At 43.5% G+C, this 25,585-nt stretch overlaps 1 protein-coding gene across 2 annotated transcripts in view; it reads right to left on the reverse strand.

Annotated features, from left to right (window-relative positions):
• Positions 1-24,258, reverse strand: part of runx2b (RUNX family transcription factor 2b) — a 41,974-nt gene extending 17,716 nt beyond the window's left edge. The window contains exons 1-5 of one of the 2 annotated variants that reach the window (XM_038727467.1): positions 23,721-24,258; positions 23,382-23,505; positions 5,474-5,736; positions 3,810-3,966; positions 1,628-1,732 (exon numbers count right to left, since the gene is read on the reverse strand). In XM_038727467.1, the coding sequence (XP_038583395.1) occupies positions 1,628-1,732; positions 3,810-3,966; positions 5,474-5,736; positions 23,382-23,439 (583 nt within the window). In that variant the 5' untranslated portion in view covers positions 23,440-23,505; positions 23,721-24,258. Of the gene's footprint in view, positions 1-1,627; positions 1,733-3,809; positions 3,967-5,473; positions 5,737-6,798; positions 7,072-23,381; positions 23,506-23,720 lie in introns of those variants that run through there. The other variant, XM_038727468.1, reaches the window with a different exon arrangement.
• Positions 24,259-25,585: the final 1,327 nt, after the last annotated feature.

Below are 25,585 nucleotides of genomic sequence, written 5' to 3' on the forward strand. Positions count from 1 at the left end.
CGGTGCTCTCAGCACCGAGTCTCTCCGTGCTGAAAACCTGGAGGAGGGGAGGTGCGGTTGTGAGGGCACATGTGTGTTTTGCCACCCTCTGACCTCAGCTTAATGACCCCTGAGAGGGAGACGTGTTCTGGCTGTAGTTTTTAGGTAAATTACACCGGCGCTGCAATTCTGACCACTTAACAGCAAAGCAAAGAAGTTCAGGGGTTACGTATGATGACATACTCTTTATTGCTTAAATTACTGTCCTGAGACTGAAGTTAGAACAAGCAGACTTTGACTTTACAGCTTTGGCTTTGACCAACTTGTGGTCTGGGACAAAGGCAAGAATAATGGATGAAAGTGCAAAGTCCCTTCACTATGACTACTGCCAGAATCTCCTCACCTGATATCAGGTATGTATGTCCAGGCTTCCAAGAAGTCTATGACTGCAACTTTGTTGAGACCAAACTGGGGCTTTTCTAAACAAATTCGGCTCCGACTCCCATCTGCTCGCCACCAAATAACAGGACTTCATCGGACGGGGGACAGCAGATGCACAGGAAATGCTTTTGATCAAACAAGATGGCTCGAGAGCGAGGAGGAAAAAGTGGGTGTGATTGTGAGTACACGTGCGTTTGACGACAAACATGTGCCTTTGTTTCAGGGTGCGTGTTGATGAACGCTGAATGTTGAGTTTCTGAGGCGTTTTTTGGCACCACAGGCAGGTTTCCTACAACGGAGACTGATGGTGGTACTAATCCTACTGTCTCCCGGCTCCTCTGTGTCTCTGTGCATCCTGGTGCCATATGTGACGGGGCAGGCGGGTGGGTTGTTTGTGATGGGATATTGTTCATTGAGACGCCATGAGATGAGAATATGTTTTTTTTATGAATAGGGAGGAGGGTTGGGGAAACAGCTGCATGCCAGACCAGTTGGCACTGGCGGCTATAGTAAAGTTTTTTTCCCTCCTCAGTTGTTTTTATATGGCCCATTAAAATGAGCTGATGTTAGCATTCTGCTACCCAGTGTACCCTCTCAGGAATATTCTGCCTCCCTTTTTATTTCTCTTCTTTCTCTCAAACTGTCACACGGGAGACTGAGCTGCTTTCCGAGAGGTCAACTAAATTTAAAGCCCGTTGATTGCTAATTAACGCAATCAGAACTTTTGCCAGTAAAATTTTTTTGTGTGTTAATTAACTTGTTTTATTAGCCCATCACCATTTTAGCTGGGCATTTGCTGCCATTGGCTAGCTCCACAGTCAGCCACACCCACAGCTTAGTTAAAGGGGCACTCCACCGATTTTGAAGTTCAGTCTACTGGTCATGTACTACTACATGTACTACATGAGTACTACTCAGCCTGTGAAAACAGCATAGTCGTCTGTGGCTGTGGAGGGAGCTTTAAGTTTGACAAAATTACCTGATGATGTCAGACTTTGAATATGAGCCTGTGGAGGTGTGGGGTTTGAATGACGTGGACAGGGAGTGTCTATTATGGGAAATGTGATTCCTCCATATATTTTTAAGTACAATGCTAAATCGCTGGTGTACCCCTTTAAAGGCAAATTAAAGGAAGCAGTGTTTTTGTTTGTTGTAATGTTTAAGCATATTCCAATACTGTACTGTATGTGCGTGCCTTTGTACTCACTCCTGGGCTCACGCGGTCCGTCCACGGTGACCTTTATGGCTCGATGGTAAGTGGCCACTTGTGGTGGGTTGGTGAATACTGTGATTGTCAGGGTGAAGCTCTTGCCTGTGGTGACATCAAACAACATCAAATGACATACCATCCATGGAGACAATGACCTGCATTCATTGCTAAACCATCCCCGAGTCACAAGTATGGTTGTGATCACATAATAGCCAATACAAACTGGGAAAAAATCGACTTTAAGAGGATTAACGACAACAACATTGGCTGTTTGAGAAGTTCTATTTAGGTTCTTTGGCAGACCCTGAATGGAAGATTGACTGGGGGAGCCAGTGTCTTGTTATCCAGACTTTCTCCCTGTCTAACACAGTGTGAGTGGGCGAGAGGCATTTTAATAGTCACTTCCTTTCTTGATAATCCCCAGCAGTTGCTGCCTTGGGGTTGAGTGTGTGTGTGTGTGTGTGTGTGTGTGTGTGTGTGTGTGTGTGTGTGTGTGTGTGTGTGTGTATGCTCCTATGTGTATTCACGAGGAACGCTATGAATCAGAGTGCATCAGCCAAGTCAGCAGCACCACTAACATCTGAGGTATGCAGACGCATCACGAAACCATGGCTACGCATAGGAAACAGGAAGTGGGGGGCAGGTTGCTGCAGGGACTCATAGGAGCAGCTGTCCATTCAGTCACAGCCACCTACCCATGCATGTCCTCCCCTCTCATGCTCCAAACCCTAGCTCACTGAAAACATGCCTTTCGAAGAAGTGATAAGATGATTCGGGAAGATAGCAGATCACAGATGCAACAGGTGTTCCACATACCTGATTTGAGTTGCATGTGGGTGAGCCGGAGCTAGTGATCTATGATAAAGTGGCACTAGTGCATCACCTCCCTGCTTCCCCACCATCATTCCACCTGTCATCTGTTACCTGCGATCTAATTCAGACTTAGTGTCGAGGCAATATTGTACACACTATTAACTATTAACTTTAATGATGTTATCACAAGTATATGATTACTTTTTAAATGATCTGCCCTATCCATCCTTGTTGTCATTGTACTGTGGCATCATTTCAGCCCTGTTACTATCAATCCTTGTCCACCTCTGTTGGCTCTCCCCACCTTTCTGTGCATGACTTTTATCTAACATCCTATCAGTTCGCTCTGCTTGTACTTATCTCTGTCATTGTCAGGTATTGATTTCAGACACCCTGTAGTCTGATCTACCCTGGCTCCAATGTTATTTCCTGTGACTAGATTCTGTGTCACAGCAAAGGGACACATGCAAGGTCTCCATGACAGCAGGTCCAGCCACGGTGCCTCCTCTGCTCTCTATACTTTGTCACCTCTCATCCCTCCTGATTGCCTCTGCTTCCTCCTTTTTTGACAGCTACAAGAGAGAGGGAAACTGAGAAGAAAAGTCACTGGTGAAGCTGCTGACAGCACTTATCACCATCAACTTATCACAGGCGACCGCTTTCTGTGAGACTTGTAGAAAATAAAAGTCTGTAGGAAAATATTTCCAGTAAGTTTGGAGAGGGCGAGAACACATCCCCAGTGCCAAATCTTAAATCATAAATAAGACGATTTAGTAACAAGACAGTAAATGAGTCCCTTTGGCGATGCCAAATATTCAGGGAATGTGATTTGACCCAATCGGAGCACGTCTCTGCTTCCCTGCCTGACGATATGTGCAGAGTGTTCAGCTGCGGGGCTGCAGGATCACCCAACAAGTTAGGAAGCCTGAAGTGAGAGGGGTCATGTCAGGTGAACATTAAGGAAATGATAAAAATCTGACTTTCTTGTTATCAGAGCATCATTTTCTTATGCAGCTGATGTTGGACTGACACACATCCTATCTTTGTCCAAAGCTTTATATCTTAAACTGAAGGGCAAATATCCCAAGTAGGAAACAATGGGTTTGACAAAGCTTTTCTGTCTCACCTGGGTTAAAAGATAAACAATAAATCAAGGACTCTCATTTTAAAGCAAAGAAAGTGGATGCAACATGATTCACCACTCAGTCTTTTGGAGACCGGCGGTGGGATTTGAGCTGGAGTTAGAGATCATTATGTGGTTGCCACGAAGGGAATGTGACCACTAATTCACACCACTGAAGCTAATAGCTCCTACTGAGTTGTAGTAGCGTACAGTGAATGCAGCATGGAGTGTTTCAGGCCTCACCTCTGCCACTGCGGCCAACGAAGCGAAGGTCATTGAAACGAGCTACTTGGTTCTTCATCACACCCGAGGCGTTCCGCAACTCGGCCGAGTAGTTCTCATCATTGCCCGCCATTACTGTGACAACAGTCCCATCAGGTATGTCTCCCAGGGCAACCACCTGTCGGGGGGGGGCAGGAACAACTTAGGACTCCCCCATTGTGTGACTCAAATTTCCCCCATCTACAGTATGATCCAACATATTCTCTTCCTCGGTTCATGGTTAAAGAAAATTTTAAATAAATAATTATAGCAAAAAATTTAATAAAGTAATTCCTTCAGTGTTCAACCAAATGCTGAGCACAATCAAACCTCAGAATTCATTGATCTAATGTGACAGACTTTTTTTTACATCATACCATCCTTTTCCAAGTCATGTTGATAGATGGATTTAATTTCAACTTCCTTTTATTTCACTTCTCAAATGCAGCCTTTAAAACAAAAGCAGCGAGGCCTCGTGTTATCATTTAGATTCCTGGATACAGATAAAAGGGCACGAGGAGGCCTACAGAGCAGCAATAATTACAAAGCCGCAGTAATAAAGATGGTTAAATAACACATATATTTTAAAAAGTGTCACATTTGATTTGGAGCCAGAGCTACAGCTACAAATTTCCACTTTGTTGTGTCTTTGATCCATCCTTTAAATAATATATGTCAAGTAATTAATAGGCCTTTTCCTGTGAATTATCATGGGAGCAAAAGATTGTCAAGACTTCAAGAAGGTCTAAAGAGGCCTAAAATGTATAAATAATTAATCTTTGCTGCATTTAAAAAAATGTTTTTTCTGTGTTTGCTTTTCTGCTCATGTGAAAACTAATTCATATAATTCAGTAGAATAAGCAGTGGTTATAATAGGCCACAATGTAGATAAATATAAAACATGTCCTGATATATATTTTTTAATATATGAAAACAATGGCCTAAAAGAGAAAACTGTTTAAAAAATTTAAAAAAAAAAAAAATCACCATGGAAACAAAGCTTTGATTGTGGAATTATTCACTAATTGGGAGGGCTTTTATTATAATGTCCTCCATTAACTGATTATTGGCAATAAAATATGTTTAATTTTTGTTTGTTTACAAAATGTGAAAAGAAAACAATATGAACATGTGATCCCTTTCCTTCTTTTAAGTGCATTTCACCAAATCTTTATATATATATATATATATATATATATATATATATATATATATATATATATATATATACATACACATAAAAAAAACAGCACGTTTCCTTTACTTGAAATTATTTTCTAAATAGTGACATTAAAAACTCCCACACCACAACTGCCGATGTTAACAGATTTTTGTCATTTGTAATAACAACATAGGACAACATATTTTTAAAAAACGGTGATAAATCTAGGTGTTAAAAAATTCAATGGGACATAAGGGAACAGGATAAACACAATAAGAAAAACTCGGAAAATTCCGAAATCCACTGCGTCCAACAGTACGAAATTAATTAAAGTTGTATAAACACAGTTTTAAAAAGAAAAATCACACATTCACTAAAAAAAATTTTGTCTTAATTTAGTGGTTGTTTTACATGGAACACCGAATAACATTGTGGTTTACCCCCCACCCCCCTTATAATTTAGCAGCACATCACTGAGACTCACCTTAAAGGCGACAGGCAGCGTCTTGTTGCACCGCCAATGGGAGGGCAGGACCGAGCACAGAAAGTTGGGGCTGTCGGTCCGGACCAGCTCGGCCGGGTGGTCCGCGATGATCTCTGCCATGCTGCGGTTTTCGTGGGGACGCAATCTTGGCACCGCCGCCGCTGCGTCCGGCTGCCCGGCTGGAGAGTTCACATCGTTCATCTTCCCTGGGACCGGCTGGAGGCTATTGGACGGCGGACTGAACCTCCGACTGGCGCTGGGATCTACGGGAATTCGCATCACAACAGCGTGGATTATCAAAAAAGTCACCAAAGGCTCTCCAACTGCTCTCTTTCTTTCTCTCTCTCACACAGTCAGGGAGAAACTGTGAGCGCCGCAGCTCGCTGAGCCTCAGCGCGTCTGCCAATGGAAAATGGGACTTCGTGAGCGCACACCGTGTTTCAAAACCCTCTCCACTACAAACTTTAGTGGGCGCCTTCAAACGACATCAAATATACTTCCCCGACAAGAAAAAACAACTCTTTAAAACTTGATGATGTTTTAAATGACAAGCCCCTTTTTTCAAACTTCTCGGGGGAAGCGTCCGTGCGTTGTAATGCAGGCGTAGTTGCTCGTGTGTGGATATAAATAACATCAAATAAATGTCCGAGCGCGTAATAGACTTTACAGTTGCAAAAACAATCAGGTCTAAAATGGAACAGTGGACCCAGATGCTCGAAAAAGTTTTTGTCTGTCTTCCTTTCGTGAGCGCTGATCCAGGTGCGTCATTGAAGTCTTTGTGGCAAACTGAAAGGCTCTCTGAAAGCCCGCAGGCTATGTACACACACACAAAACGTTTTCAAAATCAAAGGAATACGCTTTAACAATACTTAACAGAGATATTTATAACCCCGCGACGCCTGTAAATTGTACATAGGCCTATTTTTTCCCGTGAAGTCTCTCGACCGTGCCGCAGGTTTTGTACAGGGTTAAAAAGGTTGATGAAGTCGGAAAAAAATCATCGCCGGTGAGATGAAGGAGGCGGAAAATAGAATCCCGTTTTTGTAGCCGTAAATGTGGTTAGTGTTTGGAGGCCGGGGTTTCCCGTGCTCAGGCTTTTTGTGGTTTATATAGCTCAAGCGCCCAGCAATTACTGCGCTGATGCGACTCCAACACGTGGTGTCTGGAGTCAGATCCATTCCCTCTGCCATAATCTATCACGCCTATATAGACGACCGGACAGGTCTCCGTGTAATGTCTATACCTCCACGAAACACACACGGGGCTACGTTTCACGCCTTTCCCCCTATCGTTGTTCACAGTTCCACACAGCCTGCTGTACATACCGACATGTTACCGCTTCCCTGGACCGTCCGCGAGCCCCTAACTCTGGGGACGGTCATTTCCAGTCAGTAACACGCACCAGTCCGTCAGTCCGTGTTGTGTTACCACTATGTCCTGAAAATGTGCGGCTCGGAAGAGCGTTCAGAGAGCCGAGCCACGGTGAGAAGTGAGTTACACTCCATAAGGTAGGAGTGACTGAGTCACCGGAGAGCGGTGAGTCAGGTAGAGGAGCAGGAGTAGAGTTTCACTCGGTCGCAGGGGAGAGCTGTTGTGCAGGTGTACAGGTATTGTGCTTTACACGGGCTTTAATTTATGTTCATCCACCCACGTGGCCGTTTCTTGCAAACCGAAGGCTCTTTTGAGAAAGTCAAGTACTAAAATCCAATTTCCCAATCAGCTGTGCCTCACACTCCTTGTAAAATCATCATATAGCTAAACTAAACACAACAGGGCCACAAATATGAGCTTCTGTGTCATTTTAGCAATGCGTAATTACGCACCAGTCATATGCACATCTGAAAATGACAGTGGTGGAATAAAATTAAGTACACTTTCTCAAATACTACACTTAGGTACACATTTGAGGTACTTGTGCTGTTTCCATATTATGCTACTTCACACTGCTACTCCACTACATTTCAGGGGGAAATATTACATATACAATAATTTCTCTGGCAGCTTTGGCTACTTTGCAGATTCATATAAAACATATGATGAACTTAATAAATCTGAGGCACTGTTACAGATTAGACTGCCAACACTAGCTATATAAAGTAGTTAAAATTAGCTCTTCTTCCACCAACTAAAACAGTAAAATGCTACCTATACATTGATGCATCAGTAATAATACTCCAGCTACACTATCAATAACACAATATATAATAGTATAACAGTCACAGGGCCCATAGTTTCTGTATTATGAATACTTTCATATTTATAATGTATTGTGCATTTATATATGTATAGTTGCTTTTACTTAAAGATCTGAATACTTGTCCATCACTGTAAAATAAATGAATGATGAAAAATTATGAAAGTTGCACACCATGCCTTTTCCAAAAGCAAAGCCAAAACAAAAATCACATATTTTGATGAAGTTTAAAAAGCACTAATGGCATCTTCATCCCTATATAATTACAACTTCCCACTGTGAGCAAACTAATCTCTTCAAATAAAAATGAAAAAACAATTGTGTGCTTTTATTTTAGTGTGGATGCTGCTCTGAAGGCAGTGAGTAAGCCTGCTTTGCCTGCCCCTCATGTGTCTACTGTAGAGGGCATCATCTACCCTCTGTGAGACTCCATATCTCAGCCAGCTCTCATCAGCCACCCCACCCTCTGTCCTGATTACCCATCAGTCTCCCAATGAGTCTTTTTTGAGTGCCACATCACACAGCAACATGTGTATTGCCACTCTGTGTTCCTTTTCCATTGCTCCGAAACAGACTTTTATTGCCGAGAGTCTTTAAGACAAAGCCTTTGATACTTTGGGCCTGTTTCAAAATAAAACGGACTACTGGGAGGCACAGCTGTCAAGTTATTCCTGTCAGGGCTTTTGCAGCTTCTTTTTATGCTGTTAAGTTAGATGTAGTCTTATGCGTTTTCTAATAAGACTTCGGTATTGAGAGACAAAAGAAGCACTAGAGCCTGAGTACTGAAAGTAACTTGAAATAACTTGACTTCTTGTGTTTCATAAGTACGTATATACGTGGGAGTGCACATGTCTGTTAGCATGTGTGTGTGTGTGTATGTGTCTGTGTGTGTGAGGATGTGGGAGGGATATATATAAAGTCTGAAAGCACTGACACGCATCTGGCACCTCGTCATGTGGATGGGGAGGAGGAGAAGAAAAAAAAAAAGAGTGATTGAGTTACACTTCCCCTCCGTGTGCCCCAAACACCAGAAATATGGTTCACATTGTCCAACATTCTCAAAGATCAACTAACAATTCATGGATGGATAAATGTGAATAGTAGTAATTAAATCTGTAATAGTGATAAACATGGCCTTGCTGGAACCGAGGAGCCGGTTATTCCAACAGAGTTAAGTTTCAGCTCCGATAATATCACTTTTTCACCGCTGAATACATTCAGGGCAATGTGGAAAACATCGACGAATTAAATTGAGGAAATGTTAGGGATGAAATAATAACAACCTATAAGTCAATTTCATGCCATCAGTTATTTTGTATGGTTTCCTCTTAAAAGACACATCAATGAGTACATTATGTAAATTACTCATTCCAGTTTTATCAAGACAATCAACTTGCACTCACATCTTCAGGCCACCTAATCAGTCAATAATTTGGATTTTCTGCACTCTGTTATAGTCTCATCAGAGGCAGCGGCAGGAAGAGCCTCTTGATTTTCCCAGCCTTATCCCAGGCCCCAAACACCACCCCCCCACCCCTTGCAGTGTAGTCGTGACTTAAACCCTGACAAGCTCGGCTCATCAAAGAGTGTTTGTCCCATCTGACTCCGCTTTGCTCTCCGCTGTACGTCCAGCATCTGTCTTCCAGCTCCCTACAGGATACGGCCCACATTCATACAGTAAGGCCTGCTGTCTGGCTTTCTGTCAGTCAGAGGTAGGGTGACCTCTGAGTTTAAAAGCCGTCGTTTGAAGTCCCGGAGATGTGAGGGAGACACGAGAAAAGGCGTTAATGTGCCAGAATACACTGTTCAATCAAAAAATACCACTTCCCCGCTTCAGTGTCCTGGATTTAACCCAGCCACGATTCAACTTGTGACTAAATGTGAATGCTGGACCTTTCATGCAGAATTGGACTTGAACTTTAAGGATATCTGACCTATCATGCTCAGTATTAACAGATTTAATATTATGTAGTAATGAATCTAGCATAAAGCTGTTCATTCAGTGCGGTTGCTGTTCGCCTGGTGCGCAGCTGGATCGTCTCTCTCAGCTCTGGTATTATTCATCTACTGTGTTACACTGGCTTGGAGTCATTGCACAGTAGGAGAAGTCACTAACAGTGAAGAACCACAGTATACCACATTGAGCAGGATGTGCATTTTATGATTTATGGTAATATTGTATTTCTGCCGCTCATTTTGAATGATTTGTTTTCAATAAAAATCAAACTCGGCCGACGCTCTCTGACAAATTTTCCTGTCGAGATATCAAGCGCGTGAAAAAAATGTTTCTGTTCTCATTCCCACTTGGAATGACAAAGACTGTGAACCGCTAATATGTATGCACACACGCTGCCTGTAATGTTGTCAGCAAACTAACCATGCAGAATCTTTTCCCTCTACCCTTGTCTTTTTGTAAGAGTGCGTCTGTCAACTTCTTTACATCTCTCTTGCTGTTTGACACAAACAAACAGGCACTCAGAGGCTCGCGTGTCCTCACTATTAACACCTCATCAGGAAAGAAGACAGGACAAACAATGCTCAGCGTTGATACTATATCAAACATGACGCTAAGAAGTACATCAACAGTCCGGTGTAACAGTTTAAGCAGGACACACCCAGCTGCATGCGTTCCTGCTCAATAATGATATATTTGATTCCTTCACACACAAAAAAATATAAACACAACAGAGCAACACTCAAATTCCCTTCTTCTCCTTTTCACAAGCGCATACTCTCATTCAAGAGGAAAAGTAGGGCCACTTGAGACTCAGGATTAAGGCTACATTTCACAGTGGTGCATTTTTCAAGACACTTAATTATAGCTTTCTAGAGGAGGGCTGTGACGAGGCCCAGGCCTTTTCAGCTCTAACGGGATGTTTCCATGTTTGGCAGACCACCAGCCAAACCAGCCAAACCAGCCTGCCAGTGAACCAATCAGCGAGCCCACCAGGCTAGGCGGTAAAGCAGCCAGAGAGCCAGTCTACTAGTCAATCACCCGAACCAACCAGGGGAGCAGAGATACAGCCACGAAACTAGCCTGACGGTCAGACAGTTAGCGAAACCAACTAGCCAGCAGAGGAGGATGACGATGGGCAGAAACATTACTCCTCGTGACCTCATTGACACAACCTCGCCGACTCACATCCACACACTGATCCCAGATCACAGCTAAGCCCTTAATGACTGTTTGTCACCGAGCCTGTGACATCACCGTGAACTGTTAGGACGAGGACGGCACGTTCTGCGGTGTGTGTGTGTGTGTGTGTGTGTGTGTGTGTGTGTTTGTGTGTGCATGCTCCCGAGCAACCATTTTCATGGGGCGCAATCCAAGTTTTGTATTAGACTTTGAGGCGGCTGGAGGGGGCTGCGCCTATAGAGCTTATGAATGTATTTATTTCTCAGCGAGGAAGTGAGATGCTGAAAGAGTTTGTCTGATATTTCACTCTGTTCTCAAAATGGGAAATGGCAGAGAGCAGCATGGAAAGAGATGGAGACATGGAGGGGGCGGCTGCTCACTGCTTGTGGCAGGAGGGTAGAGAAGGAGGGGGGGGGGGGGGGTATAAAGACAATTTCCTCTCTGCTCTTATTGCTCTGACTGTCTGCCGCCTACCGCCTTCATGGAGGTCCCTAATTGAGATCACTTGTACTTAAAAATAGGAACAAAAAGGAACTTCTGTGGGCTGGGAGATGGAGAGGAGAAAATAAAGCAGTAATATGTGACGAAGGCTGCCATTAAAGAGTCCCAATGATAGATCTGAGAGACTGGGGCACAGAGCTGAGAGCTCTTTCTCTGTCTGCCAGGGAACCTTCAGATGTTGACGTGTCACACACCACCTGCTGTCACAGTGCGTGTGTAAGTGTGTATTTGTAGGCTTTCTGTGTGTGTGTGTGTGTGTGTGTGTGTGTGTGTGGTTGGGTGGCTCTTTGAAGGGGTAGGGTGACAGTGCCCGGGGCTGAGGCCAGAAACATGCCAAAAGGGGGAGAGTTCAAGTTTTTCCACTTTTGTATGTGAGTGTGTGTGTGTGTGTTACAGTTTGTCTTTAAACAGCTGCAACTAAATATCTTAAAAGTCATCAGGCATATTAGGCCGCCCCACTCTATGCAGCCTTTGTGTCATTAGCTATGCTATTATTAGTCTTTCACTTCAATTCATCCGTTCCACCAATCAAACCCTCCCTCGAGCTGCCTTTCCCAGACTCAGTCCCAGGGTGTCCCTAAGGCGTGCTGGTTTCGCTTCAAACCATCTATCACTCAATCAGGACTGATCATGCTATTAATCAAACAATGAGCCCCCTATCCTTGGAGACCAGTTTGAAGGATTGACTTGAAGGAAACGGAGCATATCCAGGAGTGGTACTGGACTACAGCTGGGAACAGGAACCCTGTAAAGAGCGTTTTTCTTGGACCGAGACCCTCTGTAGGTGCTAAAGACAATACAGACACTCGGGCTAGGCCAACATTCCACTTTACACTTTCCCCTTCCTCTGTGTATTTCACTGGTCTACTTCCCCTCTGCAAACTAGCCGGCTAGTATCAAAATATTTATAGTACATCTGCAAGACATGCTGTTCTCATGTATCCAGGGGCGTTTAGCCCTGTGTTCATTATGCGAGGTAAAACTAATACCAGATTTATAGGGGGAGATTTCGCTCTGTTCTCCCTGTCCATGTAGTAGGATTGAGGATGATTTATGTGAGGTAAGGAGGCACAGGCGAGATAGATAGAGTGACTACACGAGAGGCAAACAGGCAGAGGCCAAGACTAGCACTCGCAGGGGGGCTATCGGCTATCACGCGCCCGTTTCCACTGCTCCTGTTTCGAGCATGGATGGGGGTAAGACAGGATGGACGGCGGCTGGAGACGGGGTGGGAAAGGAAGGAGACAGGAGGTAGGGATGTATGTATGTATATGCATGGAAGCAGGGTTAAGGAATGTCCACGTGCACTGGGTCCAAATTGATGTAAGGAGCTGTAGAGGAGGGCCAAATGGAGGAGGGGGGTGTTGGTGGGGAGTCTGTCATGGATGCTCAATTGCACACAGACATAAACATAGACGGTGTAAACCCACGCTTTGAAATGTACCATATGCATTTTTTGTCTTGCAGCATTTAAATGATTAAATATACTATCTGCTTTGCTTTGGCCGTCATCACAGACTGGGTATTGTGAATTTTAGTGACAGTAAGTCAACCCATGCATTGCTTTGCCACTTCAATTCTTGAGCAAATCAATGTCAAACCTGCCAGTTAGTGTGTCCAGCGCTGAGACAGCAATTCAGACAAACAGGAAATGGAAAAAACGGGACCGAACAGGCACCGCATGGAGCCACAGCACTGGGTGTGCATCGAGCAACGGCACTCAGCGTCCGAGGGGATTGGATCTCCTTCTCTTTTTCCCGATCCCTTCCTGATCACAATCCAACTCGGAGGCGCTCCAAAAACACTGAGCCTGAACTCTGCAACTTGGAGCCATACATACTAGATTGAATTCCAAAACCAGACGTCAAAATTGCTCCAGGAAGCCTTGCCTTGTGAACATTTAGAGACGCCTTACATGTAGCATCTGATGCCCTGTGCGCTGAATGAGTTAACAAGTTAGGCTGAGAGTGTCACCGCTGATGCAGCACACTCAGAGATGGGCCTTTGCCGAAAACCTTAGCCTGTAATTATACTGAGCCTATTAGGCTACTGGTCAGAAATGACTCACAACAAGGTGGGGGTGTAGTGGGGGAGAAAAGGAAGGGTGGATGGAGTTCACTTTCATAGCTTCCAGCCCGAGATGTCCTCAAAATCAGTTCCAGTCATCTTTGCAATAGAGAGTTCGATGGAAGGGAAAGGGAAAAAATTATTTCACAGAAGATACATGACTATTGTCTGATTATGTGACCCATGACCCTGTACTTTCCACACACATTCAGAACTTCCTGGTTATTCCAGGACAAGGCCTTTTCATGTCGTGTCTACTCTGCCTCTTGTTGAGATTCAGATGACGCCAGCTTTACAGCGCCTAGATCGAGTCCTGAGCAGGGAGACTCATCGCCTGCCTGGTCCCACGGGGAACATCAATTACGTTGTGAAATGCTGTCCTTCAAACACAATCTATTCTGCGGTGTTGCATTATAGCAAAGCTGAGAATTTGAACGTCACACACATAAAAAATCCCTCTCTGGCAACAGGGTTGTTGGGATGTGGTCTCGAGCTGACAATTAAATTGTCCGCTTGGAATATGCTGTCACTCTGGAAGCACGAGATTTATGGCAAATAATTTTGCGAGAACTGATCATCTTAAATGTTTCAGCTATATTTTATGGCATCATAGATCACTCTGATATGTTCTTGTGTTCTCCGGGGACTGAAAACTGTCCCCAGTAGTTGCAGAACTCATTTACAGACAATTAAAGAAGCTCCAAACAATTCAACCTCCTCTAACTGAACTGTTGCTGAAAAAGTCTTCTATCAGCACTAGGCTCATTTAGTAACTTTCCTGCAAAAGGGGAACATATTTGACACTTTACAAACCACAGAGCATTATCAAACAGTTCTCTGAACCCTCTTTCAGATCAAGCTAAGCAGCTTCTACCAGTAAAGAAAACCTTAAAATCATAATACAGGTATACAGGGTTAAAAGCTGTAAACATTAAACCTGTGTTTACATTGCAAGAGATTCTTTTTCATCAGTAATTGCCTCACACTGTGAGCCTGATGATTGGGTAATATTTATGATAGGCCCTTAGGGCCTGCTTCCCTTTCAGTCTCTCTTATGTCTATAAAATCTTTTACTCTTGGCTCAACTGTAGCACAGACAAGGTCCCATTAGAACCTGATTGTATATGTGCTTTTAAAGTGTGTCTCTATAGTGCTTTTAAAGTGCACAGGCCATGTGCTTGTGTATGTATGTGATGTGGGTGTGTATACAGTATGTGTGTGTGTGTGTGTGTGTAGCAGTAAAGGGGCTGGCTCTGAGACTTTGGTTAACTGGACTATAATTTGGAGGCCCAGTGAAGACTCCCAGCAGCCTCTCACTGTTTGTTTACCAGAGAGACCAACTCTACTGTTTCTGCTGCATCTGCAGGGTCCTGCAGGAAAAGGCAGTGTTTATCTGTCTGGCTGTGTGTATGTGTGTGTATGCATGTGTGTGTGTAGGTGTAATCGTGTGTGTAATGTAGTTTTCATGTGAAAGTGACATTTTGTTGAAATGGTAAATATAAATTTGTCTGTGGGCATTATAAAGACCATTTGGATCACAAATCTCCTTAAATTAACATATTTTCTAATGTGCTTGTTTTTTAAGGAACGACTGCTTCTAATTAAGCTGAAAAACTCTGACATCCCCCATTCCCTTACTTTCCCACATCCACCTTTTAAGCTACAGTAAACCAAGGATAGAATACACATACGCCACCCTTTCTTTCCTGAAATGGTAACTTTGCCATAAATAAGAAAACAAAAAGAGCCCAACTTCACAAAAACACCCTCACATTAAAAAGTGCTTGTCAGCAAAAAATGACTGCTATTTTTGTTTGTGTTGAGAGTAATTCTCCCGAGACTAAGCTGCTCGCTTTCTGTCCCAATTGAGTTTTTCTTTTTTTTTCTCCCCCAAGCAGGAATAAAAAGAAAACAATGCAATTCAAAAGACCGGAGCTCCCAGCCTGTCATTTAGTTGTAACTTTGAATTGTCTTTGCTCTGCGTGAGCTGTTTTCTTTCACACACACATTCACACACACAGACAGAATTGTTGCAGCATCCTAAATTTCCATCACGAGAGAGGAAGAAAGACACTGGAGGAGAGGAACTTTCAAAATATCACTCTAATAAAATATTCCTGCTCCTCTGGGATCCTCCTTTGCTCATTCAGCATCAGGAGAAGTGAAGTGGAAAAGGCCTGTTATTGGTCTCCGTCCAAAAAGGAGAAAGAGAGAAAAGAGAGAGAGACCTATTTCCTTTGGGGATAGACAGAAAATAGAATGAACAGCGCAACAGTTGACGGAAAACTTTTAACTGCGACAACAAAATGAACTACAGACGACTGTAAGAGGGCAGCTGTCTGGGTGAGTGACAGGATTCAACTCCAGACTGAAAGCCTGCTCCGGTGAGGATCAGACAGTATGTGTGTATAATAGACTTTGATCAGACAGAGCTGCTTGTCGGAGCAATAATATTGGGACCGAATGTAAACTGGAACAGCCCAGGGAACATCAACATAAAACACACCAGCTACAAGTCCTCAAAAGATGCCAGCCTCAGTCACAGGAAAGAGCTTTGAAACAACCTGAAGTGTAACGTGGGGGATTTTTGCAGTTTTGTAACATTGCCGTAAACGCAGAAATAGTTCGAAACTTTTCTTTTTTTCACAGCAAGAATCAAGAAGACCTCTGAAAATTTGCAGCAAAGTTGTAAGACAGAAACCCTAACTTGTAACTCTTTATTTGAATCCCCTGTTTAGCATTAATAAGCAGTATATTCACACTCAATGAATGATTTCTAACACACTGTAATGTAGTTCAGTAAAGTCTTTTGTATTTGTCAACAACTACAGTATAACTCAATTAACAATACAAGGCAATTGTAATAATCTAAAATATGTGTGAGTATTTTTTTATCATATATTATTCATCCTAATTATATGAATCAATGAAATACTTATTCTTATCTAATAACGTAATTATTTATTCAGAGATGTTTTGGCCTTCAAATCTGCATTGCTTGGAGTGCTTGAGCCCCATCATTCTTGCATGCAAGTCTAGTTCTAATTCTATTTAATGTATTTATTTATAAATTCTTCTCCTTCACCCTCCACCATAACTCAGCAAACTCGTTCCACTGATGTCGGCCGTGAGATGCAGGTGAAAGGCCCAGGAGAAGTCGAGCAAGTGAACATTGGAATAAGGATGTCTATTTATTGTCTGTTATTTCCAAGGTCAAAAATGATACTTAACATGTCTTCATTTGTAGACATGCATGTAAACACATAAGTAACATATACGTATATGTGTAACAGTTAATAAATGCTTTGTAACACGCTGTAATCATACATCATTAAATACAATTGTAGATGTGTTGTCATCACTCATTAACTGTTTGTACACCAGTTGCGGATGCTTCAAATCAGTTATAAATGTTCACAAATGCATGAATAAACACTTAAAATGCCCTAATATCTGCTTACAAATACACTACAGTGTGTTATAGCTGTCTATAAGTGTGTACATGCTGCTTTTAAATGATAAATGGAGGGTTGACGTAAACTGTTATCATGTAACTTCTTATTTTATTTAGTTCTAAATCCCAATTATCTACATGATTGTTTCCCCCTTTGTTATCTCTCTCTCTCTCTCTCTCTCTCTCTCTCTCTCTCTCTCTCTGGAAGCCACTTTACAAAAGAGAGCTACCATTTCTAGCTTCCCTCTTCTCCCTAGAGACTTGTCAATATCAGCTACACACACTGTTCAGAGTTCAAAGACTGGCATCCCACTACACACACCTACACACTTTCCTGGCCCCTTTTGTGTCTCCGGGGCATATTTAATTTCAGTGTCTGTGTACACATTTGAACATGTCTCCATGCGTGTGTGTGTGAGTGTGCCACAGGTGGCACGGTGCTGGTGACTCTGTTCTGATTATTGCGGTGACCAAAGCATTGCCGCCCCATCACATTTGTCATTGCCCTTATCCTGAAAGAGTGGGTGGGAGGGGAAGGATGGGGGGAGGACATAAGGGGAAGGAGAAGGAGGAAGGAAAGGGAGAAGAGGAGGGTAGATGATGGTAAACGGCCACCCCCGCGGTGCCATATGGGAGGTGGTTTGAAAGAGTCAGTCTTGTGTTGCCCTTACTGGATGCCTCATGAGCGCAAATTGATCCTTCCCTTTGTACCACATCTCTGTCTCCGTCTCACTTACTCTTTTCTCCCTTCCTTCCTTTGAATGTTTCTTTTTTTCACTCTCTAATTTTCTCACATTTTATCCCTCACTCTCACATGAAAGAGTCAACACGGAACCCCTCTCTCCCACACACACACACACACACACACACACACACACAGGCCTTCTGAGTTGTCAGACCACCATAAAAGGCTTGTGTGGGCGTTCCCGAGTGGGTGGGCACTTTGATTTTCAGGTGTATTTGATCTGCTGTGTTCACACCTCGGCGCTGGCGGGGGGCCCACTGTGTAGGCAGGTAATTTGAGCAAATTAGGAGATGGGGCCTGTGTGTTATTAATGACACCCCATACCCTCCACTGCATGTCCACCTATTGTTCCCTCCTCCGCACACACCTTTCTTTTCTTCCGCTCCAAGTCCCCTGGTCCCATCTGCTCCTCCTGCTCAACACCCACCCTCAGCCCCTCTGAAGGCACAGTGTATGGAATGCACACACACACACACACACACACACACGGTGCACATGGGATGGGGTGGCAGGATGGGGGATTGGTTCCAGGTGCCAGTTTGAGTGAGAGCATTAATCAAGCAGGCAGATCACAGACACCTCTAGCGCGTGCACACGTGCACACGTGCACACACTCCCCCGATGCTGTACATCTATACACTCTTTACAGTATTATGTTTGCACAGTAGTAACTACAAGCCCCACTGTCAGTATTCCATGACTGCTACATAACAAACTCCTATTTAAAAATACAACAGTTCTCCACAACTGTTTTTGAAATTTGCGCTGAGTGACAGATGATTATGATTTGTGAGCAAGTGAGCGCTGATACCAACGTCGGAAGACATGTTGTAACAAGGTGTACTTGTCCCCTCTGACAGCTCCGCTGACCTGCTGCCAAGCTGTTGATCACAGCGAGAGCTTGATTTAACTCTCCAATGCTGCTTTACTCATCTTGTTTCACCTTCTCCTCCTCAAATTAAGCAAAATCCTGCCCTTCTACGTTTACACGTTTACAGTATGTGTTACCACACATAAATAATCAGAATTGCTTAAAAAATATGGCTAACACGTCCAACCCACGCTGCTCTTTTCATGACCTGCTGGTAAATAGGTTTATATATTTGGGAGTTTGGCCTGAGTCAGAGGGGATACCGCATTCCTTTAAGATTAAACTAACAAGGGGAAAAACCTGCCCTTTTCTCCAGCGTGGGGCAGAACAGGTACGGCCTTGTGTAGGTGCTGTGGCCACGCTCTCACTCACATCGTTACAGGCTGAACCCAAACATCCAGGAGGCTCGACACTCCATATTTCCCCCTTATAGAAACACCGAGTGTGGAAGCGAAGCCGCCTTGGCCGATTCGCAGGAAAGTGAGGGGAACGCTAAACAATGCTGTTCAGGTTTACTGTAGTTTGCTGTATCGGCTCTGCTTAAAGCCATCTTCTGACTTAAATAACTTAAATAAAACTCGAATGCTTGAATGGAAGAGAGAAAAGAGAGGACATGAAACAGAGAGAGCAGGGTAAAAGAGGTATATGAATCTGGGTTATAATACTGGTGTTCTGTTTCATTAGGGTGAACCGGTTCCAAGATAGACCAATTTTCAAAGTGTTAGGTAGTTACTTCCTCTCTGAGGGCTTATATCGGATAACAGTAATTCGCCCAGCATGATGCAATTGAAATGGATGAAGGGCTGCAGGATCTTGTTAAGTGTGAGAATAGCACAGCGCTGCATTAAAAGCTTCACTGAGTAACGCAATGGCATTAAGCTACCTGGTAATTATGGTGAATTCAAGAATCATAGCTATGCGTACTGTGGCAGAGTATGCAGATCTATCCAAAAGATACACACCAATTTGGCATGTACCTTGAGTAAACACAGCAAAGATATTTAACATTTGAGATGATTTATGAGGGGGGAAAAAGCAGAGATGTTAGCACCAATAGTGTTCAACAAATAGGCTTTATCACTCCTCCGAGAAGATTGTTTTTGAGTCTATTATCAACACTTTAAATAGGCAGAAACCTATCGTAAGCACAGTCAATTGGCAGGTTGTGTTATCATAATAGTGTAATTAGCCCCCCAGCTACTGAATATGGGGATAAAAGAAGGCATAATACACAGTTCCTTGTGAGTATTTACACTGAACTCTCCGTTTGTTGTTGCAGTCTCCATATTACAGGAGTGAATACAATCTCACTCTGCAGTTAATACTCCTTTACTCCCATGCTTCAATAACTCCTCGCTGCTTAATTTGGAAGGAGGAGAAGCAGATATTGTACATGTCTCTGTAGTTCAGAATTGTTTTGGGCGAGACCACAAAGTGGGGAAGAAAAAAAAAAGCCTCGCACTCAGGGTTTCTCTCGTTTTCTGGGAAAAGGGCTACGCTCATTTTCATTGACTCACTGATTGATTTTTTTTAATCAACATTTGGTATATATGCTCAATGGTTACGTCTATGCTCTATGACCATGCAAATACCTTTACAGACCGTTACAGAAGAAAAACACAGACAACTTTCTCCTCATCTTTCACATCAACAGAGGCCATTCAAATCACAGGTTACAGTGTTCCCATGACACTCTCATTTAGACCTTAATAACTGCCTTCAGCTTATTTAGGGCCATAATCAACCCACCATTCACTGTTAGTACATATGAGTGAAAATACAGACCAATTAATCTATCTTTGATTAAACACTGATCACATTAACGCTCTGATTACCCTCAGGAATAATGTAGACTAATGTGAACCCCCCCACACACTAATAAGCCCTAATAGCTGGCGCAGCATGCAAACACACACAAAGCACCATTTTACTCCATCAATATGACCCTGCTGGGATTAAATAACATGTTTGCCTCAGAGGTACAATTAAGCATTGCTAAATAGAGTTCCTTTGAGCCTGGAGTTAAGGGAAGAGTCTTCTCTGCACAGTAGCAGCCAGTGAAGCGCTCAGATTTTTCCCCCTGGCTTTTTCAAATTACCTATTGATGAGTGGGCTTCACGTCTCTCCCTGGCTGAGGGGGGGGGGGGGGGGGGGCGATGTCTGGTTCACTTTTAAGATGTCTCCAAGAAGCAGGCCTGTGGTTAGATCTAAGGCAACACTTATGCAACAGAAGCTGCCTTTCTCAAATACATATACGGTTTCCCTGCAAATTATCTGAGATTTTCTTTGGGGAAAGTTTTCCGCCCGGAGTCTTCAGATATTTACCCACATTGCCCCGCTTTTCTTTTGATCGTGTTGATTTGTGTAAGCATTTTTTTTTCCTCTAGTGTGACTGCACAACTTTACTGAACGATAATTGCTCCCATGACTTAATTGTCCATATGTAATTAAGTTTGTAATAGAGAAAATGTGCATTTAAATGTTCCCCAGAGAGGCATGGTGGTTGAGTGGGTGCCACACATGTTGAAGATTATTCTGTCCTCCCCATCTGATCTGCCAGTCTGAGGAGTTATAAAAAATGTATTTGAGGCAATTAAAGGAAAATTGCTTGATGTAAATGCCAAGACAAATTTTAATGAGCCCCCTTTTCTCAATTTGGAATATTTGCCCGCTCCCTCAAGTCGGCTTGATTTATCGCTGGGAATGTACGCTCAGTTCTAAATTAAAAATGTCCTTAAATACAAATCTACAGACAGGATGGTGTAATGTGGCCAGAAAAACAAAACAATATTTTGTAACTTGTGTTCTCAGCAAACAGGCTGACGCCAGACAAAATAATCCAGCAGAAAATGTGTGGACAGGAGAACTTGAAGAAAATATATAAAATCAGCAAGAGGCAAGACCTGAACGCAGTTTGCATGTTTTTGTCCACCAAATAGATTGATGCTGTGAGGAACACAATTAATCTGTATACCTCAAAATGGAGGTTCACCGAAATAAGTACTGTATATTTATTAAAATTTTAAAAAGTGTACATATAAAATTTCACCCTGTTTCAGTTTAATGAACACTCAAACTAAGCTTCAATCAAATTCAGGTCCTCTTTTTTGTCTGTACAGAACAAAAAGTTTACAAAATCAAACCTAATTTTTGGCAGGTCTGACACAGTACAGTACACTACATTTATTTATTTTAACTCATAAATACAACAGAAAGCACTGGTGGTCTTGCAAAATCACATTGCGCTGTCAAGGGGACTTTTTGTGGTTGTACTGACAGATTTACAACCCAGATGTTCATAAACAGGGGCAACATCAATGAGACGCGGGATCATTCGACAATATTTTACATGAGAGTCGATCGGTGATTGTCTTTCTTCTGAGTCCTCTCCACCTGAACATCTGCACACATCTGCTCCCTTCTCCCTCTCTGTCTCTACAACAGCATGCTTTCAATTTCCTGCAGCGCTGCTCCTCTCCTCCCGTAGACACACCGAGAGGTCAGGGGTTAACATGGTAATAGGTGGTGGTGATTGGTAGAAGACGCTCACTCTCTCCCGGCTTTCAGAGTGTATTAGGAGCCATCCTGCTTCTGTGTGGAGCAGGAGCCCAGAACAGCTGTGTCTGACCACGGAGCGACTTCTTAAAAACATCTTTTAAACATTTGATTTGGACAGAGGAGCGGAGGCTATGGACCGGAGCGGAGGGCAGAGATGGGGCGAGGGGGGTATTAAACTGAGCCTGTCTATTTCTTGTGTCGCACAGCAATGGAAATGTTTGTTTAAATTTGAAAATTCATCTGGTAAACCTAAAACATCATTTATTTTGCTGATTAAATTAGATTGTGTAAAGGAGCTGTCACAATAGAATACAACAAACCCAAAACAGAGGCCACCAACTGGAGCATGCAAGTTGGCTTTCACAGGTAATTGAAAAGCAAAGTTGACGCTACTACCGTTCACAGGTCCTGAATTTTTGTGGTCTTATTTCCTATAGACCCACTTTCGAATCCAAGAAGGATCTTGAATATGTGACTGGACAAATGAAGAAAGACTTGCAAAGCGTTAACGTGCAATTATTTCGGAAGAAATTACGAGGATTTGTTACACATATAAATTCATATTTTTATCTTTTCAGTAATTTGTGGAGAAGCAATTAGTCAGAGTAAATTGATTGTTTTAAGTTCAAATTAATTCCTCAAACCTTTCCATTGCAAATTCATATTACGGATGTTGACATGGAGCAACTTGTTCAAAAGTGGATTTATGTCTGTCGATTAAAGGCTCCCTGGGGTCTGCAGAAATCCACCCTGATTAATTAATGACAGCAGCACGACTGAACAATTTCAGGAAGCGATTACAGACCTTTCTTGGCAAACTAATCAATACTTCTTCCCTACACACTCCAGAGACACCCAACACACACACAACCCAGTAATCCCCACATCTTGTTTCAATGCTCTCACTGTAAACTCTCTTGTGCAGCGTCTGTTTACGTTTGTCAAAAATATCACCCATGCTTTTGTTTTTGGTTCCGCAATGGCATCGCTTTGTAAATCTAAGGCTATGTTGCACAAACATGTCATCTCCCTCTTTCAGAAATATTTATAAACATCACGTAGAGTAAATACTCGAATGTCTAAATGCAGAGACGTTTTCAGGGTTTTTTTTGTATTTGCGCACCACAAATGGTAGATGGTCTTTGGGTCTTTCTTCCACCGCAAAAGCATGGACCTTGATAGCAGGATCCTCAATGACCTCAGCTGATCCCCTCCACTCATCTGGACCCAAATCCCTCAATCAGATCCAAGAAGCTCACCCCTTTTACCCAAACCCCTTAATTCCTTCATCCAAACCTCAACACCTGACCCCAAGTCCTCCCCATGACCCGAGCCCCTAACCCAACTCCAGACACAACAACGACCGGCGAAGCAGTACTTACCCCAGAAGAAGTTTTGTTGACATGGTGTCACTGTGCTGAAAAGGCTGTTAGATGCCATAGCTGCCTCTGGTTGCAGCAAGCCCCACTTTTGTTCCTCTGTGGTTTCCGTGACCCCTGACACGTCCTAAACCAAGAGCACGCAGCATGTCATGAAGAAAAAAAATGGAAAAAGCCATCCACAAGACATGCTTTTACGTATCAACTATTTGTATGACCACAAGTAACAACCAGGTCTGGTTTTATAGAGAAAAAAAATTGCAGAGGCAAATATCGCCTTTGCGGATAGATCAGATGGTGTCGGACTTGCTTGCTTGGCGAGTGTGGTTGGAACGTACTTACTCGCTTAGCGCCGTCCTTGTGACTGGTGCTGGCCCGCGCCGATTAACCATTTACACTCCAGGTCGCCCTCAAACACCAACCCCGAGCCGCACGTCTGTGGTTCTGTGGTTGTTTGGGAGGCGAGCAGAGCCCTCACACAACCCAAAAGGCACCAGCTTTAAAACTCGTCTCTTTCCTGCCCTCCATGTGCCGTCACTGGAGAGCCTGGATCACATGCCCTCTGACGTCATCACGGCACAGCAGTGGAGTGGGACAGCCTACCGTTGTGGCTTTCTTCCCTCTCCTCTCCTCTCCTCTCCCCAGAGTTTTTTTTTTCTCTCTCTCCTCTCTGGCTCCCCTCCTTCTCTCTTACGCGTGGTTCGGCAGCGTTTCCAGGCTCTCTGGGGGATCGGGGTCTGACGCTCCCATGAGTCAGGAGGCTTCAGTGGGGGCAGCTTGTTCAACCGCCCATGCCTCCTCAGCATATGGGGAACAGCGCTCGCTCTGCTTTGCTCTCCCTGCTTTGCTCTCCCTTCACTCTTTCATCCCCCTCCCTCTCTCTCTCCCTCTCTCTATGTCTCTCTCTCTGAATATGCTGCTGCTTCCCTCAACTCCTTTAACAGGCTGCTGCGCTGCTCCTGTCTGCCTCTAAGCAGGGAGAGCTGAGCTTGGTAAGATTTGAGGGTGTGAGTGAGGAGCGAAATGCTGGCTGGCTGGCTGGCTTACAGTGTGAGACTGGGTGTGTATGAGTGCGTGTGTGTTTTTGTCTGTGTATGCATGTACAGCAGAGAGACAGAAAGGCTGGGTGAGCGTGTGTGTGAAGAGAAAGCAGAGGTGGTATGAAACTGCTTATTTACACAGGCGTGTGTCTGAAGAGCTGCTTCAGTGTCACTTTTGCAGCCCGAATTTGTTGTCTGTCAATCTCTGGCTTTTTTCTCCTGTTTCACACTCTTTACGTTGCTGTGTCACAGACATCAGTCATGCTTTTGTGTTATTACTGTAATACGTGGATGTGTGTGTGTGTGTGTGCATGCACGCATGCAAACCTGTGCTGGGCTTTTAATTGGCTCTCATAGAAGCGACAGACTGGGGTGATTCCTGTAAGAGGCCATAAATCACGGCCACCTGTCTTCTCTGTGAAAGAGATGCCTTCTCACAATCTCGCTAACACTTGGAGACACACACGCTACAACACAGACACCCAGCAAGAATGGCTTGCCAACATGCAGCGTAGTGCACGCAGCTTGTGGCAATCAACGGTGAATCATCACACTCCACACGCACACACACACACACACACACACACACACACACACACACACATTCGGTTCACACCCTCACATGTATCTGAGCAGTGTCAGGGCTCGTCTTTGATCAGCAATCATAGGTGTCAGATCAAAAACATGGACAGGGTGTTAGTGCAGAAGAAGAGGAATGCACAGAATGAACCTGGGAGTTCAGGCAGGTTCAAAAGTGTTCAAGTATCACAGTCATCTCGTCACTGGCCACTGGGCGAGTATGACGAAGCAGTAAAGAGAGGAACAGCACCTCAGGCTCAATTTTTATGATTTGGTATTGTCAGTGGAAACTACCTTTTAATCACTAATTGGCACAAATCTATCACTGCTGTTTACAGCTTGTGATTTAAAGGGGTAGTGCATCCAATCTACAAAAAAAAAACAAGACATATTCTCACTCACATCTCATGCAGGAATTTTTGGTTTCATGTGCCATGGGTTTTCAGATATGTTTCTCTGATATTTGTACTACCACCGAAATACAATGGCGTGTTGCTGACAGCACTGAAAATTACAACAACATCACAAGAACAACAACATGTCTGTCTAGAAACAATGTGGCCATGACTATGGATGACACACAGACCT

Source organism: Micropterus salmoides, unplaced genomic scaffold, assembly GCF_014851395.1.
Source record: "Micropterus salmoides isolate LMB-PRFRI ecotype aquatic unplaced genomic scaffold, ASM1485139v1 Ms_hic_scaffold_18, whole genome shotgun sequence".
Classification (NCBI taxonomy): domain Eukaryota; kingdom Metazoa; phylum Chordata; class Actinopteri; order Centrarchiformes; family Centrarchidae; genus Micropterus; species Micropterus salmoides.